At 52.4% G+C, this 16,051-nt stretch overlaps 1 protein-coding gene across 1 annotated transcript; it reads right to left on the bottom strand.

Moving 5' to 3' along the window:
- Positions 1-9,668: 9,668 nt before the first annotated feature.
- Positions 9,669-15,999, bottom strand: Pde6h (phosphodiesterase 6H). The gene is made up of 4 exons (XM_070011849.1): positions 14,895-15,999; positions 12,730-12,877; positions 12,443-12,483; positions 9,669-10,011 (listed from the first exon to the last, which is right to left on the bottom strand). Exons 2-4 carry the CDS (start codon positions 12,861-12,863, stop codon positions 9,935-9,937), a joined length of 252 nt encoding a protein of 83 aa, XP_069867950.1. The 5' UTR covers positions 12,864-12,877; positions 14,895-15,999; the 3' UTR covers positions 9,669-9,934.
- Positions 16,000-16,051: the final 52 nt, after the last annotated feature.

Below are 16,051 nucleotides of genomic sequence, written 5' to 3'. Positions count from 1 at the left end.
TCCTCTCTCTCCTTTCCTCTCTTCTACTCTCTCTCCCTCTTTCTCTCTCTCCTCTGTCTCTGTCTTGTCTCTCTTTCTGTCTGTCTCTGTCTCTCTGTCTGTCTGTCTCTGTCTGTCTGTCTCTATCTCTGTCTCTTTCTCTGTCTCTCTTTCTCTGTCTCTCTATCTGTTTCTGTCTCTGTCTCTGTCTGTCTCTCTCTCTGGCTCTGTCTCTGTCTGTCTCTATCTCTGTCTCGTTCTCTGTCTCTCTGTCTCTGTCTATCTGTCTCTCTATCTCTGTCTTTCTGTCTGTCTGTCTTTCTGTCTCTATCTCTGTCTCTCTGTCTCTATCTGTCTCTCTATCTCTGTCTTTCTGTCTCTCTGTCTGTCTTTCTGTCTCTATCTCTGTCTCTCTGTCTTTCTGTCTCCATCTCTGTCTTTCTGTCTCTCTGTTTGTCTTTCTGTCTCTATCTCTGTCTCTCTGTCTTTTTGTCTCTCTGTCTGTCTTTCTGTCTCTATCTCTGTCTCTTTCTGTCTCCATCTCTGTCTGTCTTTCTGTCTCTCTGTCTTTCTGTCTCTATCTCTGTCTCTCTGTCGTTCTGTCTCTATCTCTGTCTCTCTGTCTTTCTGTCTGTCTGTCTCTCTGTCTTGGTCTCTCTCTCTGTCTCTGTCTCTCTGTCTCTGTCCCTCTCTGTCTTTCTGTCTGTCTGTCTGTCTCTGTCTCTCTGTCTGTCTGTCTCTCTCTCTCTCTTTCTGTCTCTATCTGTCTGTCTCTCTCTCTGTCTCTCTGTCTTTCTGTCTCTCTCTCTGTCTGTCTCTCTGTCTCTATCTCTGTCTCTCTGTCGTTCTGTCTCTATCTCTGTCTCTCTGTCTTTCTGTCTGTCTGTCTCTCTCTGTCTTGGTCTCTCTCTGTCTCTGTCCCTCTCTGTCTTTCTGTCTCTCTGTCTGTCTGTCTCTGTCTCTCTGTCTGTGTCTCTGTCTCAGTCTTTCTGTCTCTCTGTCTGTCTGTCTGTCTCTCTGTCTCTATCTCTGTCTCTTTCTCTCTCATTGCTATGTCATCACAAGCCAGTGTTGTTGTTGAAGTCGTCCCATTTACAGTGATCAGGAATGAAACAACACTAATAACAGCTCTACGTTTGATTATAAGTGACAGAGAAAACGCCGGAACCCTAGCCGTGTGTGAGGAGCAGGGCGGGGCTGCCCCGGCACTGCCCGTCACGCTTCCAACGCCACCGCAGTGAGCCGGCGCCGGCGCTCACGCCTGCCATCCCAGCCACTCAGGAGGCTGAGAGCTGAGGATCGTGGTTCAAAGCCAGCCCGGGCAGGAAAGTCCATGAGACTCTGATCACCAGAAAACCAGAAGTGGAGCAGTGGTTCAAGAGGTAGAGCACCAGCCTTGAGCAAAACAAAGCTTGGGTTCGTGTGTGTGTGTGAGTTGTGTGTGTGAGTGTGAGTGAGAGTGTGTGAGTGTGTGTGAGTATGTGAGTGTTGAGTGTGAGAGTGTGAGTGTGTGTATGTGTGTGTTGTGAGTGTGTGTGTGTGTGTGTGTGGTGTGAGTGTGTGAGTGTGTGTGTGTGTGTTGTGAGTGTGTGAGTGTGAGTGAGTGTGTGAGTGTGTGAGTGTGTTGTGAGTGTGAGTGTGTGTGTTGTGAGTGTGTGTGTGAGTGTTGAGAGTGTGTGAGTGTGTGTGTGAGTGTGTGAGTGTGTGTGAGTGGTGTGAGTGTGTGTGTGTGTGTGTGTGAGAGTGTGTGTGAGAGTGTGTGTGAGAGTGTGTGTGTGAGTGTGTGTGTTGTGTGAGTGTGCGTGAGTGTGTGTGTGTTGTGAGTGTTGTGAGTGTGTGTGTGTGTGTTGTGTGTGTGAGTGTTGTGTGTGTGAGTGTGTGTGTGTGAGTGCGTGTGTGTGTGTGTGAGTGTGTGTGTGTGTGTGTGTTTTCCATCTGGCCAGGTATGGAACAGCCAGACTCCACAGGGCAAACACATGGAATTACTTTGTCCTAGCGCTGAGCGAATCCATTCTAAATCTTTCCTTTGAACTGGAGCCGAGCCGCGCCGTCCTCTTTCTCCTCTGGAGCTGCCCAGGGCCTGGGGGTTTCAGACACAGCGTTTTCATTTGTTCCTTTGTTTGGTTGCCAATCTCAGGCCTCAATAGACAAAAAAAATAAAATACAAAGCAAAACAAGCTTTGAGAAAGATGATTCTCCGCCTCTGTCCCACACAGCTGGGCGCGGAAAAGCAAAGAGCAATCGTGATCATTCCAGATTACCTGATAGCTACATGAATTTTTTTTCTGAGCTTGTATGAGGCCGAAAATGCTCATTCTAGGCCTGGAGCGGCTGGAGCTGCCCTGTGGCCTTGAGCTCACAGCCCTCTTTGCTTTTTGCCTGGACGCCAGGGTGAGAAGCGAACAAAAACCCTTCATGCTAGAACAAAAACCCTTCATCCGCGTCGGCTCGGAGCTGCTCAGCCTGCAACAACCCCATCTCACAGAGGGGTGAGAACCAAAGTTCAGGCTGTAGTCCCTGACCCTGGGTTGCTCTGGGGCTGGGCTTTCTAATTCACACCCTGACTTAGCCGTGAGGCCCGGCTGAACAAAAGCGAACATGGGCCGCAGTCTCACCGCAAACCTGCTGACAACCTATGCTCTCCAGCACGGTTTCGGTTTATTTGTTTGTTTGTGTGCTTTTTGGTGCTGGTCCTGGGGTTTGAACTCGGGGCCCGGGCGCTGTTACTGAGCTTTTCGGCTTCAAGCCCTGGCGCTCTACCACTTGAACCATTTCTGGTTCCATTTTTGGCTTTTTTTTTTTGAAGGGGGTGAGGGAACTTAATGGAAGACTTCCTTGCCAGGGCTGGCCTCCAACCACGATCCTCAGATCTCAGCCTCCTGAGTAGCCGGGATGACAGGCGTGAGCCACCGGCGCCCAGTTGCATGTGTGGTTTTTCATCCGGTCTGAGACCTAGACACAGTTTATCAAGACTCTGGGGCTGGGTACAGTGGCACATGCCTGTAATCTCTGCTCACTGGGAAGTACAGGTAGGAGAACCGGATTTGGATTCAGATAGAGCAAAGCAAAGCACACACGCACCTTTTGCAGGAACGAGAACTTTTGAAAAACAAGCTTTGCGTGCTGGTGTTCATCTGAAGTAAAATAAAACACAAAAACAAGAACAGAAAACCCTTCCTGCGGGCAAGCGTAACTACAGGTGGATTCGTTTCAGCCCAGGGTTTGTGCAGACGGCTCTTCGCACGAAGCTTTCGGTGAACGTTTTCTAGACAGAAAGACAAAGTCCTGGCTTGGAGTCCATTTCCTTTTCCTGGATGGGAGGTTGAATTCTCGCCCGTTCTACAGGAAAAGAAGAAAGAAAACCAAAGACCAGCGGGGTCTCCTCAAGAGAGTCTCGGATAGAGAGTCAAGAGGTTATGGATGGGGCCCGTGGCTCACGCCTGTCACCCCAGCCACGCAGGAGGCTGAGATCTAGAGGATCGTGGTTCAAAGCCAGCCCGGGTAAGGAAAGTCCGTGAGACTCTGATCTCCAAGGAACCACCAGAAAACCCGAAGTGGTGCTGTGGCTCAAGTGGTAGAGCGCCAGCCTTGAGTGAAAGAGCTCAGGGACAGCGCCCAGGCCCCGAGTTCAAGACCCACAACCCCCGCTCCCCCCCCCCACAAACACACAAATATCCAGATGTCTAGGCAAAGAAGAAAAACATCTGTGAGCCAAGTATTTCCCATGAGAAAGTGTCCGGTGCAGTTGGGAAAATGTGTCCTGAAATCATCTTCTGGCCAAAGGCCGCATACTTTGTCCTGTGTTCTGGCAGCCTGGGAGAGGCCGCAGGGAGGGGGAGAGGCTGAGGGAGAGGGCATCCACGGTGCTTTTATTTCTTCTCCAATCTTCTGCCTCCTTCCCACCCCGGCCTCCATTGTGATGGAGCCGACTGGAAATCGCTACCAACCGTCTACAGGACAGCAAGCTCAGAATGGCTTCGTGGCCACGCGTGAGTTCTTAGCTGCTCGGTGCACGCGTGGACCCGACCCTGTGGTGTGGATGAAGCTGGGGGGGGGGGAAGGCAGGGAGGCTGGGCAGGTGGCTTGGTGGTAAAGTGCTCACCTTGCATGCAGGAAGCCCTGGGTTCGATTCCTCAGCACCACTCACACACACAGAAAAAGCCGGAAGTGGCGCTGCGGCTCAAGTGGTAGAGCGCCAGCCTTGAGCCAAAAAGAAGCTCAGGGACGGGACCTGAGTTCAAACTCCGGGACTGACAAAGAAATACATAAATGATTTAAGCAGAAGGTTTCAGATCTGCTTTTCCTATAGACACAAACTTAACCACAGCCATTGCATTTAAAGCATGGTAGGGAGGCCGTGTGTCCGTAGATGGATGGACAGACAGACACACGCCCTGACAAGAATTTCACCTCCATGCTAGTGATTTAGCCAGGGCTCTGAGTTGGACCCTAGATTCCTAGCTAGCTTCATGGAGAGAAGCTTCTAGAAAAAGCCCTTCACATGGCGGAGGGCTGGCTCTCCCCAACGCTGGCCACTTGTGCCTGTCTGGTCAGAACCCGAGACTCGAACCCCTGGCCCTGTGTGGTCTCTCCGCTTCTCAGCTCGTGGCTGGTGCTTTACCACCTGAGCCACACCTCCAGCTGCATGGCCTCCAGGGTTTAAATGCGTTTAAATAATAATAACGGTCTGGTTGGCTGAGCTGGCCCATTGTGCGCATGTGCGAGGATGGTATTGGCGGAAGGAAAGGCCATGCACGTGAGCCGGTCCTTCAGCACGCCCGGGCACAACGCTGCACTAACCGCGCCACACACGCACCATAACGACCACGGAGTTGCTGTGTTTAGGCCATTTCTGGAATGACTTTATGTGAATAATGTTATTTAGAGTTAATATTTTCCCTTCTTCCTTTGTTCTCTGTCCCCCTTTTATCTTTCCTTCCTGTCTTCCCTCCTTCCTCTCTCTCCCTCCTTCCCTTCTTCCCTGTTGCTCTTCTCTCTTAACCTTCCTTCCTCCCTTCTATCTGCCTTCCTTCCCTCCTTCCCCCTCCCTTCCTTCTCTTCTGTCTTCCTTCCTTCCTGTTTTCCTTCCTGTCTTCTTTCCTTCCTCCTTCCTTCTCTCCCTTCTTTCCTGTCTTCCTTCCTCCCTCCCTCCCTTCGTATGTTCCTTCCTTCCTCCCTCCCGTCTTGCTTTCCTTCTTTCCTGCCTAAGTTAAGGTCTGTTGAGCAATTGCAGGTGATAAATACTTTCTCTGAAGAATGCTGTGGACACGTAATAACATATTTCCAGAGGGATGAAAAATGTCCTCTCATATTCCGGTTCCTACTCAACACTGAAATACATACGTGTAACATGTATAAATACATGAATTATAATATAAATATATAACTAAATATGTAGATAGGTAGATAGATAGGTAGATGGATAGATAGATAGATGATAGATAGATAGATAGATAGGTAGGTAGATAGATAGATAGATAGATAGATAGATAGATAGATAGATAGATAGATAAATGGATAGGTAGGTAAGTAGGTAGATGGATAGGTAGAGAGATAGAAAGATAGATAGATGATAGGTAGATAGATATGTAGATAGATAGATAGATGGAGAGGCAGATAGGTAAATGGAAGGGTAGGTAGATAGATAGAGAGAGAGAGAGGTAGGTAGATGGATGGATAGATAGATAGATAGATAGATAGATAGATAGAGAGGCAGATAGGTAAATGGATGGGTAGGTAGATAGACAGATAGAGAGAGAGAGGTAGGTAGATGGATAGACAGACAGACAGACAGACAGACAGACAGAGGTAGATAGGTAGATAGACAAGTAGATAGGTAGAGAGGTAGGTAGGTAGATAGAGACAGACAGATGGACAGAGACAGACAGACAGATAGATAGATAGCATAGATAGAAAGATAGATAGCATAGGTAGAAAGATAGATAGACTGATAGACTGATTGGCAGACAGACAAATCCCTTCTGGAGACTGGTAACAAGGCCCCTTCCCCGCTGGGAGGCGCTGGCGAGGTGCGGGGCTGGGCTCTAGCGCAGCTCCGAGTCGGGCACCAGGCTCACCGACACCTGCTGGGCGGGGGAAACTTTGTAAACCCTGAGCCCCTCCCCAGCCTCCCCCAGCAGCCCGCAAGAGACAGAACATCCACCCAAGTCCAGAATCAAACGCGATGCCGGCGGGGGCCGCAGCTTTCTGAGTCAGAGGAAAGGCCGGGGGGACGGACACGGGGCAGGGCCGGGCAGCGGCTGAGAGAAGCCCTAACGCATGAACAGCTGTGTGCATGGACTGTCAAGTCTAGGTGCCTTTTCACGTGTGTGTGTGTGTGTGTGTGTGTGTGTGTGTGTGTGTGTGTGATGGGTCTTGAACTCAGGGCCTGGGCGCTGTCCCTCAGCTCTTTCACTCAAGGCTGGTGCTGTACCACGTGAGCCACAGCACCATTTCCGGTTTTCTGGTGGTTTATTGGAGATCAGAGTCTCACGGACTTTCCTGCCCAGGCTGGCTTTGAACCACGATCCTCAGATCTCAGCCTCCTGAGCAGCTGGGATGGCAGGCGTGAGCGCCGGTGTCAGGCCTCAGTTTTCCCTTGTCCATTTAAAGAGGACAGCATGATCTCCGGCGTGGTGATGCTCACCTTGACTCCCAGGCCTGGGGAGGCCCAGGCTGGAGGATCACCCCTGCGAGGCTAGCCTGTGCAAAACAAAAAAAGAAAAGCAAGGCGGCCAGGCAGGAGTCAGCCCCGAGGCCATGAGAACCAACACCCACAAGATGGCAGCCTAACCCCGAGGCTTTGAGGGAGTTCTCAGGTCTTGCTGGTGGGAATGATACAGAACTAAGCGGAAAGGGATCTCGGAGAAACTTCAGGACTGTCCCGAGGAATGCTGGGAGAGCAGGTTCTGCTGGCTCTGGCCTCCACGCTCGGCAAAAACCTTCCTGCGGCTGCTCCAGTGCAGTAAACACACTAACAAACTAATGACATCGGGCCTACGTGGCTCCCACCTGTCATCCCAGCCACTCAGGAGGCTGAGATCTGAGGATCGCGGTTCTAAGCCAGCCCCGGCAGGAAAATCCATGAGACTTTTTTGTTGTTGTTGTTACTTGTGGGGCTTGAACTCAGAGTCTAGGTGTGGTCCCTGAGCAATTCAGCTCAAGGTGGGTGCTCTACCACTTGAGCCACAGCTCCACGTCTGGTTTTGTGGTGGTTCATTGGAGATCAGAGTCTCACAGACTTTCCCGCCCAGGCTGGCTTTGAACCGTGATCCTCAGATCTCAGACTCCTGAGTAGCTGGGATGACGGGCGTGAGCCACCAGAGCTTGGCTTCCAGGAAACTTTTAACTGCAATGAACCCCCCACCCCCCAAAAGAAAAGCCAAAAGTGAAGCTGTGGCTCAAGTAGTAGAGTGCCACATTTGAGTGAAAAGGCTAAGGGACAGTGCCCAGGCCCTGAGTTCAAATCCCAGGACTGGGACGTGCACGCACACATGCACGCACACACACACACACACACACACACACAGAGCTTTGTGTTTAGAGAAACCATGGTTAAGCAAAGTGCCCCAGGGTCTCTCCCAGTGGGAGGGGAGTGGAGCCCTCGTTGCCCACAGGTGTGGGGAACTGACCACGGGTATTCCACGGCTGCGGCTACCAGAACAGCAGCAGCCCAATGGTGGTGTGATTACAAGTAGGACTTCCTGCCTGAGGCCCAGGCCCCCTGGGCCTCCTGCTCACCGCACTTCCTCTTCTTGCTTCTTATTTTTCTTTTGTGGGGACTTCCTAATTTTCTTGCCAACGGTGGTGCGGTCAGCCGTGTCTAATAATGAAACATACAGCTTGCAGCAAAGAAGTCTTACAAATAAAACCCCACTCTCCTGCGGGCCAGCGTCCTGATTCTCCTGCGTGTGGAGGAGCAGAGCTGATCACCGCGGCAAGAACCCCGGGTTCACTTTGGCTTTGAATGCAGACAACCTGCGAAGAGGCCAAGGCTGCCCCAGCTTTATCCAGAACTGCAGACTGGTTTATTGGTCAAGGCAAGACTTGACCAATCAGGAGAGAGAACTTGAAGGACTTGACCAATCAAAAAGAGAAAACTTGAAGGACTTGACCAATCAAAGAGAGAGAACTTGAAGGACTTGACCAATCAGGAGAGAGAATTTGAAGCACATCACCAATCAGGAGAGAGAATTTGAAGGACTTGACCAATCAGGAGAGAGAATTTGAAGCACATCACCAATCAGGAGAGAGAATTTAAAGGGCTTGACCAATCAGGAGTAAGAACTTGAAAGGCTCGACCAATCAAGGAGAGAGAACTTAAAGAACTTGACCATTCAGGAGAGAGAATTTGAAGGTCATGACCAATTAGGAGAGAGAACTTGTGACCAACCAGGGGAGAGAACTTGAAGGATGTAACCAATCAGGAGAGAGTATTTAGTAGACGTGACCAATCAGGAGAGAGAACCCAATCTCTTGCTCCTCTCCACCCATTTTCCTTTCTTTTCCTCCTTCCTCTCTCCCTGCACCTCCCTCCACCCTCCTCCCAGAGAATTTGGTCCATTTTTTTAAACCACAGATTGCAAACGTGAGGTGAAGAAAGTCCCACGGTCAGTGGCGTTCGGGTGGATGCAGCGTCTGAATGGCTCAATCGCCAGGAGAGTACTGGCGGGGAAGATTGCTCGGAACCCACAAAATGGCACAACCTCTGGGGTTTGCATGAAGCAAATCCTCAGTGTGTCTCCAGTGCCCGCCCAGCCTCCCTGGGCACCTCTGACTAAATGGGAGCGCATGGAAGCCTTTCCTAGTTGATATCTGTTTGTTTGGTTTTCTGCCAGTCCTGGGACTTGAACCCAGGGCCCGAATGCCATCCCTGAACTTTCGTGCTCAAGGCTGGCGCTCTACCAAGTTGAGCCACAGCTCCACTTCCAGTTTTCTGGTGGTTCATTGGAGATAAGAGTCTCGTGGACTTTCCTGTCCCGGGCTGGCTTTGAACTGCGATCCTCAGATCTCAGCCTCCTGAGTAGCTGGGATGGCAGGCGTGAGCAACGGCGCCCGGCTCAATGGATGATTTTAAAGGGGATTGATCATAGCCACACACACACCAATGGGTACAGTAATATACACAGAAATAATTACAACTCTCTGGTATCTGATGCTCTTGTTCATTGGCTGGTGTTCGACCTCCCGAACCAGGCCTCCAGCCCCAAGCCCTTGATATAAACCCACTCCAAAACAATTTAGACTCAAGAGTGTGTGGTTTACCTACTGGCCCAGCTGTATTATGACTTGACTCTCACTTCTGCGCTCTTTTCTAAGTACCAGGCCCAGCTGTTCATCTGATTCTCAGAATCAGGTCTCTCCTGTAGCACTGGAACTTCCCTTATGGAATGGGAAGGGGAAGAAAGTGTTACCCTAAACGTCTAAGGCCAGCCGGGCGCTGGTGTTCACGCTTGTCATCCCAGCTCCTCAGGAGGCTGAGATCTGAGGATCTCCAGGTAGGAAAGTCCATGAGACTCTTAAAAAAAAATAAGTGGTGCTGTGGCTCACGTGGTAGAGCGCCAGCCTTGAGCACAGAAGTTCAGGGACAGCGCCCAGGCCCTGAATTCAAGCCCCGGGACTGGCACAAAGAAAGAAATATAAAATAGGTCAATCACAGCGAATGCCTTTGCAGGGAGGGATCTGAAGAACTGAGGCACAGACAGATGAAGAGGATACTCCTGTATTATGGCTTCCCGCCGGCTGATGGGGAAGGGAGCGGATCGATGGCCTCCTGGGTGTTTGTTTATTCCCTGAGACAGAGATTCTGACACTAAAGGAATTCTCGCTGGGGAGGGACGGACAGACAAGGGCCCCATCAGACAAAGGACGTGCATTCAGACCGTACAATCCAAACATCTGGCAGATGCCTGGAAAGTGCCAGAAAGTTCTGGAAGGTCTCAGGGTTCCCCAGGGCTTAGATGATCCCGAACTGAGCGAGCTCGTGCAACTCCAAGTGGCTGAAGGCTTCCCAGGGACAGATCACGGTGATGTCTGTGGGGGGGGGGGAGAAAGAGGAAGAGAGAGAGGGAGGGAGAAAGAGAGGGAGGGAGAGAGAGAGAGAGAGAGAGAGAGAGAGAGAGAGAGAGAGAGAGAGAGAGAGAGAGAGAGAGAGAGAGAGAGATATGCTGTGTCAATTGCTTCTGCCTAAAAGATTCCCTGGCTGGGCACCGGTGGCTCCCGCCTGTCATCCCAGCTAATCAGGAGGCTGAGATCTGAGGATCACGGTTCAAAGCCAGCCTGGGCAGGAAAGTCCATGATACTTTGATGTCCATGAACCACCAGAAAACCAGAAGTGGTGCTGTGGCTCAAGTGGTAGAGCACCAGCCTGGAGTGAAAGAGCTCAGGGACAGCGCCCAGCCCTGAGTTCAAGTCCCAGGACTGACTCAATAAATAAATAATAAATGAATAAATAAATAAGTAAAGACTCCCTGATTTAGACTGAGACACCTCTCTCTGCCCCCCACCCCCACCCCAAACCTGGGAGGTGCTGTAGCACATTTGTGTAGCCCAAGACGGACTCCTCCCCCAGAGTCTTCTGCTGATTTTTTTTTTCTTTTGCCCATCCTGGGCCTTGAACTCAGGGCCAGGGCGCTGTCCCTGAGCTCTTTCACTCAAAGCTGGTGCTCGACCACTTGAACCACTGCTCCATGACTGGTTTTCTGGAGATAACAGTCTGTTATTGGAGATCAGAGTCTCAGGGACTTTCCTGCCTGGGCTGGCTTCAAACTTGCGATCCTCAGATCTCAGCCTCCTGAGTAGCTGGGATGCCAGGCGTGAGCCACGGCGCCCGGCTCTGTTACATTTAGGGAAAAGAGATGTCCAGGTATCAGCAGCCATCTCAGATAAAATGTGATTACTCTGTAGCTCCAGAGGGACTAAATAGCTCGTGGAAAATTACAACCATCTGAAGGGAACTGGGACTGAGATCCCAGACCTTTTCCCCCTCTTTGAGTACCCGGATATCACCCGTCTGTCCAGGAGTGCTTGGAAAATTCTATCTGAAATCCTGGGGCCGTGGTAGGTTGGTGGTAGGGGTGGGGGTGCATAGTAGTTGACTATGAAAACCAAACTCGGTAAAGAGACACGGATTGCAGTCAGGGGGGCCACTGGTCAAGTGCACAGGAGAAATCTAAAACGTATGTGTGCACATGCGTGTGTACGTGCACACACACACACACACACACACACACACACACACACACACACACACACCAGCACTCGAATGCCTCTGGCCAGCTGTACCCGATGTTACCAGAGCTTGGAAAAGAACCAAGTTCTCCAACATCCACGGGATGAACTGTGTGCCATTCCCACAACAGACTGTGACCTGCTATTATTATTGTTGCTGTCGCTGTTGTTCATACAACGGAATACTATACAGCATGGGAAAGGTTCAGCCGCTGTGGCTCAGATGGCTCAGTGAAGGGAAGAAAGAAGCCATCATGCAAAAAACCCACCTGTGTGAGTGCGATCTGAATACCACAGCCTTCTAGAAAAGACAAACACGAAGGCGTGGTAAGATCTGTGGTGGTCAGGCTCAGGGTGTGTGTGTAGGGGCAGGTGTGGGGGGGGGTTGCTCAGGAAGCAGATGCGTTCTGAGCGCTGCAGGGGGAAGGGGAGGGGAGAAGGGGTGGTTTGTAGGAAGTCTCTAGAACCTTCTGTTGAATTTTTTTGTCCTGCCAACCTAAGGCTTTCTGAAGAAATAGTTTTAACTTGGACCACGCAACCATCGCAGGTGTTTTGTGATGAATAAAAATGACCTAGCCGGTGGGGGAGGGGGAGGAGGGGTGTTTAGTGTGGGGGTTGGGGTCCGGGGTTGTCCGAGGAGAAAATGGCTGCTAGACTTTCTGGAAGGTCTCCCTCCTGCCACTTGAGTCTCTCTGGGTCTTAACAGCTCTTAATTCAAAAGGGAAGATGGTCTAGAAACTTCTGAGAATCTTCACTGGGCAGGTGTCAGGGGCTCATGCCTTCATCCAAGCTACTCAAGAGGCTGAGATCGGAGGATCTCGGTTCAAAGCCAGCCAGGGCAGGAAAGTCCTTGAGACTCTGATCTCCAAGGAACCAGCAGCAAACTGCAAGTGGAGCTGTGGTTCAAGTGGTAGAGCGCCAGCCTTGAGTGGAAGAGCTCAGGGATGGCGCCCAGGCCCTGAGTTCAAGACCCAGGACTGACCCCCCCAAAAAAAGCCAAGCTGTTAAACAACATGAGTCATGAAACTGTGGGTCTACCCTCATTTCTTTTTTGGAGGGGGGTAGTTAGCATCTGAGCACTCACTTAGAGGGGTAAATTCAGCACCCAGCCCTTTTCTGGAATTCTCTCTCCTTTCCGCCGGCCCTGGCAGCCTGAGTGTCTACCCGGATGGAACCCCAGGGGTTCATGTAGATGGGGGTGGGTTGGGGGTGTGTGTGTGTGGGGGGGTCTTACCTGTTCCCAGGCCCTCCATTCCTGGAATGTCATCTCCAAATCTATGGATTTAAAAGGAAAAACATGTCCCTCAGGTAAGAGTTAGCATGTTCCTAGAAAGTATACCCTTCCCACCCCCCAAATCCAGACACCAGTCAGCCCAGGCCTGCCATCCCCACCGCTCGGGAGGCTGGCGCCTGGAGGACCAGAGACAGAGGCCAGGCCAAGCCGGGAAGGCCGGGGGCCCAAGGTGACCGGAAGGCGTGAAGTCTGACCACCAACGGGGAGGGCGAGGTGGAGGCCCTTACCCTTTGACGCCTTTCTTCGGGGGCTTGCTCTTGAACTGGCGGGTCTGCCTCTGCTTGAATTTGGGGGGCCCCCTGCGAGGGGTGGTGGGCCCCGGGGTGGGCGCCGGAGGGGCCAGAGACGCCTTGTCGCTCATGCTGACGCCGGCCCCTGGGAAGGAAGGAATGAGACTCGTGAGGTCCTGCTAGCTTCCCAGGCCTTGGCTCTAATCCCGGGGTGAATCGGCACTTTAGGGGGTGCAGGGGTAAGCCTTTAATCTCAGCCGATTACTCAAAACCTCCCCCCCAGCGCAGAAGCAGGAGGAGGACAGGTAAGGTGAGGATATGATGGGGACAGGCTTGGGGCTTTCTGATGGTTTGATGTTCTTAGGGACCCCGGGCCCACCACGTGCGATCTGATCTCCATTCCGTCCTTTTGCTTCCCCCGCCCCCCGACTCCTCCCTCTTTTGATGCACACATACGCGTGTGCAATCACACACACACACACACACACACACGGGTGTGTGGCAAGAGTGTACCAGCACGTGCCCGGGCATGTGTTTGACTCCCTCCTTCTCTTTCCCTGAGCTAAGAGCGCAAGATGTTAAGTTCCAGGCTGTGTTCATGGGGGTGTGTGCATCAATCTGTATATTACCTGACATGATTCTGTTTTTTATTCTTTTATGTCAGTCCTGGGGCTTGAACTCGGGGCCTGGGCGCTGTCCCTGAGCTCTTGTGCTCAAGGCTGGCGCTCTACCACTTGAGCCACAGGGCCACTTCTGGTTCTTTTTTGGGGTTCACTGGAGATGAGGCTCATGGAGCCGGGTGCCGGTGGCTCACGCCTGTTACCCCAGCTACTCAGGAGGCTGAGATCTGAGGATCGCGGTTCAAAGCCAGCCTGGGCAGGAAAGTCCGTGAGACTCTGATCTCTAAGGAACCACCAGAAAACCAGAAGTGGCGCTGTGGCTCAAGTGGTAGAGCGCCAGCCTTGAGTGAAAGAGCTCAGGGACGGCACCCAGGCCCTGAGTTCAAGCCCCAGGACTGGCACCACCACCAATAACAGAAAACAAGAGTCTCATGGATTTTCCTGCTTGGGCTGGCTTTGAACCCTGATCCTCAGATCTCAGTCTCCCCAGTAGCTGGAATGACAGGCATGAGCCACCGGCACCGGGCGGGGCAGGTTTATCCTAGAGAAACAGAGTGATTTGTTCAAGACCGCTGGTGAAGGTCAGGGTTGCGGTATGAGACGCGGGACCCGATATGGGAGAGCAGAATCCAGATGCGGGGCCCTCCTCCACCTTTCCCCATGCTACCACCAAGCAGATCCACCTTTCCAGCTGCTTCAGGGCCCTGAGATTATTACAGGGTGTCCCCCCCCCAAAGCACCGCTTGTCAGAGGATGGTGCTCTGCAGAGATTACCCTCAGAGCCCGGCAAAGACTCTTAGCCTGCAGCCCCAAGCAGATTACAGGAAGGAGCAGCCCCACGGCTCAAGAGCGGCTTAGATGCTCCCTCGGGGTCTTTGACAAAATTAGAGCCATTTCCCAAGCAACCAATATAGCGGGCCCAGCCGGCCAGGGATTTTGTCTCTGGCAGTGTTTTTATGACCGAATGACCCCCAGTTTCTTAAGAAATGTATTCTGAGCCGGGCGCTGGTGGCTCACACCTATCATCCCAGCTACTCAGGAGGCTGAGATCTGAGGATTGCGGTTCAAAGCCAGCCCGGGGCAGGAAAGTCTGTGAGACTCTGATCTCCAATGAACCACCAGAAAACTGGAAGTGGCGCTGTGGCTCCAGTGGTGGAGCGCCAGCCTTGAGCTGAAGAGACAGTGCCCAGGCCCTGAGTTCAAGCCCCATGACTGACAAAATTGAGAGAGAGAGAGAGAGAGAGAGAGAGAGAGAGAGAGAGAGAGAGAGAGAGAGAGAGAGATTCTGGATTTCAGCCTTCTGGGTAGCTAAGATAACAAGCATCGACCACAGATGCTCAGCTATCTGGGGGTTTGGGGGATGAAGGGAGCTAGCTTCAAATCTGTGTCCCCTGTCTGTCTCCTGGGGCTGGGATTACAGGTGTGCACCGCCCTGCCCGGCTGTTTTCCTTTTGGTGTTTTCTGTCTGGGGTCTTTGGTATTTCTCCCTTGGATCCCCTGTAGCTAGGGATAGGATAGTTTCCATGGAAGTCACCAGAATACCTGCAGGCCAAGCAGAACATCGCCTCGGTCCTGAGCCCAGGGCCACATGCCATGGCTATCTCTGGCTGAGCGCTGCCCGTGGGATGCGTGCGGTTCACCAGGCCCCAGAGCCGTCAAAGCTCGTGTCCTCTGGGGGTCTTTGCTCCCAGAGAGACCTCTCCAGACGTCTCCTCCAGCGTGGGCCGCGGTCAACGCGAGCGCCCGGGAAGCCAAGGCCCACGGCTGGGTTAGAAGACCGTGAATTCATCAAGTTGTCTGACTCGGTTGGCTGCCCAGGGCCCCTGGGTTGGATGCCAAGGCAGGGGTTTTTAGCTGAAAGAAAAATAGTCACACACACACACACACACACACACACACACACACACACACACACACACACACACACCCCACGAAAAAATGGGGGGGAACCCCACAGCGATATTGTTAGGAGAGGAACACAAAGCCTCTCCACCTCAGATGGTATAAAATAATGAACGCTGCTCCGAATGGACTCCCATCCATGGAAATAGAGGGCTTTTTTCTTCTATGTTGTCTATGTTTTCTTTCCTCTTTGTCTCCTGGGTGGGTTTCTCTGTCTCTGGGAGGGTGAGGGGGCCACAGAAATGGGGGGACAGAGGGGGAAACCAAGGCAGCCATGGTCCTCATTGGACACCGGGTGGAGAATGAACGCTACCACTCGTGGGTGGGGACGGGAGGGAAACACTGGGGGAGAGAGGAGGGAAGGGGGGACAAGGTCCACAGAGACATGCACTCACGACCCGACTGATGCCACTGTCCCCCCTCTGCCTGCCGCCTTTATCATCACCCTAAAAAATTTAAAAAACAATAGTGACAGTGGGTGGATGAAGTCACTTCTTGAAACAATCACCCATTCCACTCCAACCACGTATCCTCAGGGCATGGGTTCGAACTCAGCCCCGAGCCGGCCGGTGAGACCCCCTAGACACAGAAGTGACCGGTGGAGTTGGACCTGGATGTGTCCAGAGCTCCCTGGCAAGCTGGTGATTTTAGACACAGCGCCTGGTCCCATACGGCAGTCACCGGGCGCGAGGTCCCTTCCCTCGGCCACCTGGACACGCAAACCCTGTGTCCACGGCCACCGGGCCCCCAGCAGGCAGGACCGCAGCCAGGGAGTATGGACGCCCAGATAGGCCTCC

This window comes from Dipodomys merriami, unplaced genomic scaffold (genome assembly GCF_024711535.1).
Source record: "Dipodomys merriami isolate MVZ:Mamm:240054 unplaced genomic scaffold, mDipMer1.0.p SCAF_84, whole genome shotgun sequence".
Lineage (NCBI taxonomy): Eukaryota > Metazoa > Chordata > Mammalia > Rodentia > Heteromyidae > Dipodomys > Dipodomys merriami.
The sequence above is the reverse complement of the archived record's forward strand: the minus strand, read 5'-3'. Positions and strand labels throughout refer to the sequence as shown.

Bases quoted from the DNA above. Each gene is read 5' to 3' on its own strand.
- Pde6h (XM_070011849.1), bottom strand. From the start codon at position 12,863: ATGAGCGACAAGGCGTCTCTGGCCCCTCCGGCGCCCACCCCGGGGCCC. The intron at 12,484-12,729 runs GTAAGGGCCTCC...TTAAATCCATAG, and splicing joins CCGAAGAAAGGCGTCAAAGG to ATTTGGAGATGACATTCCAG. The intron at 10,012-12,442 runs GTAAGACCCCCC...CCCCCCCCACAG, and splicing joins AATGGAGGGCCTGGGAACAG to ACATCACCGTGATCTGTCCC.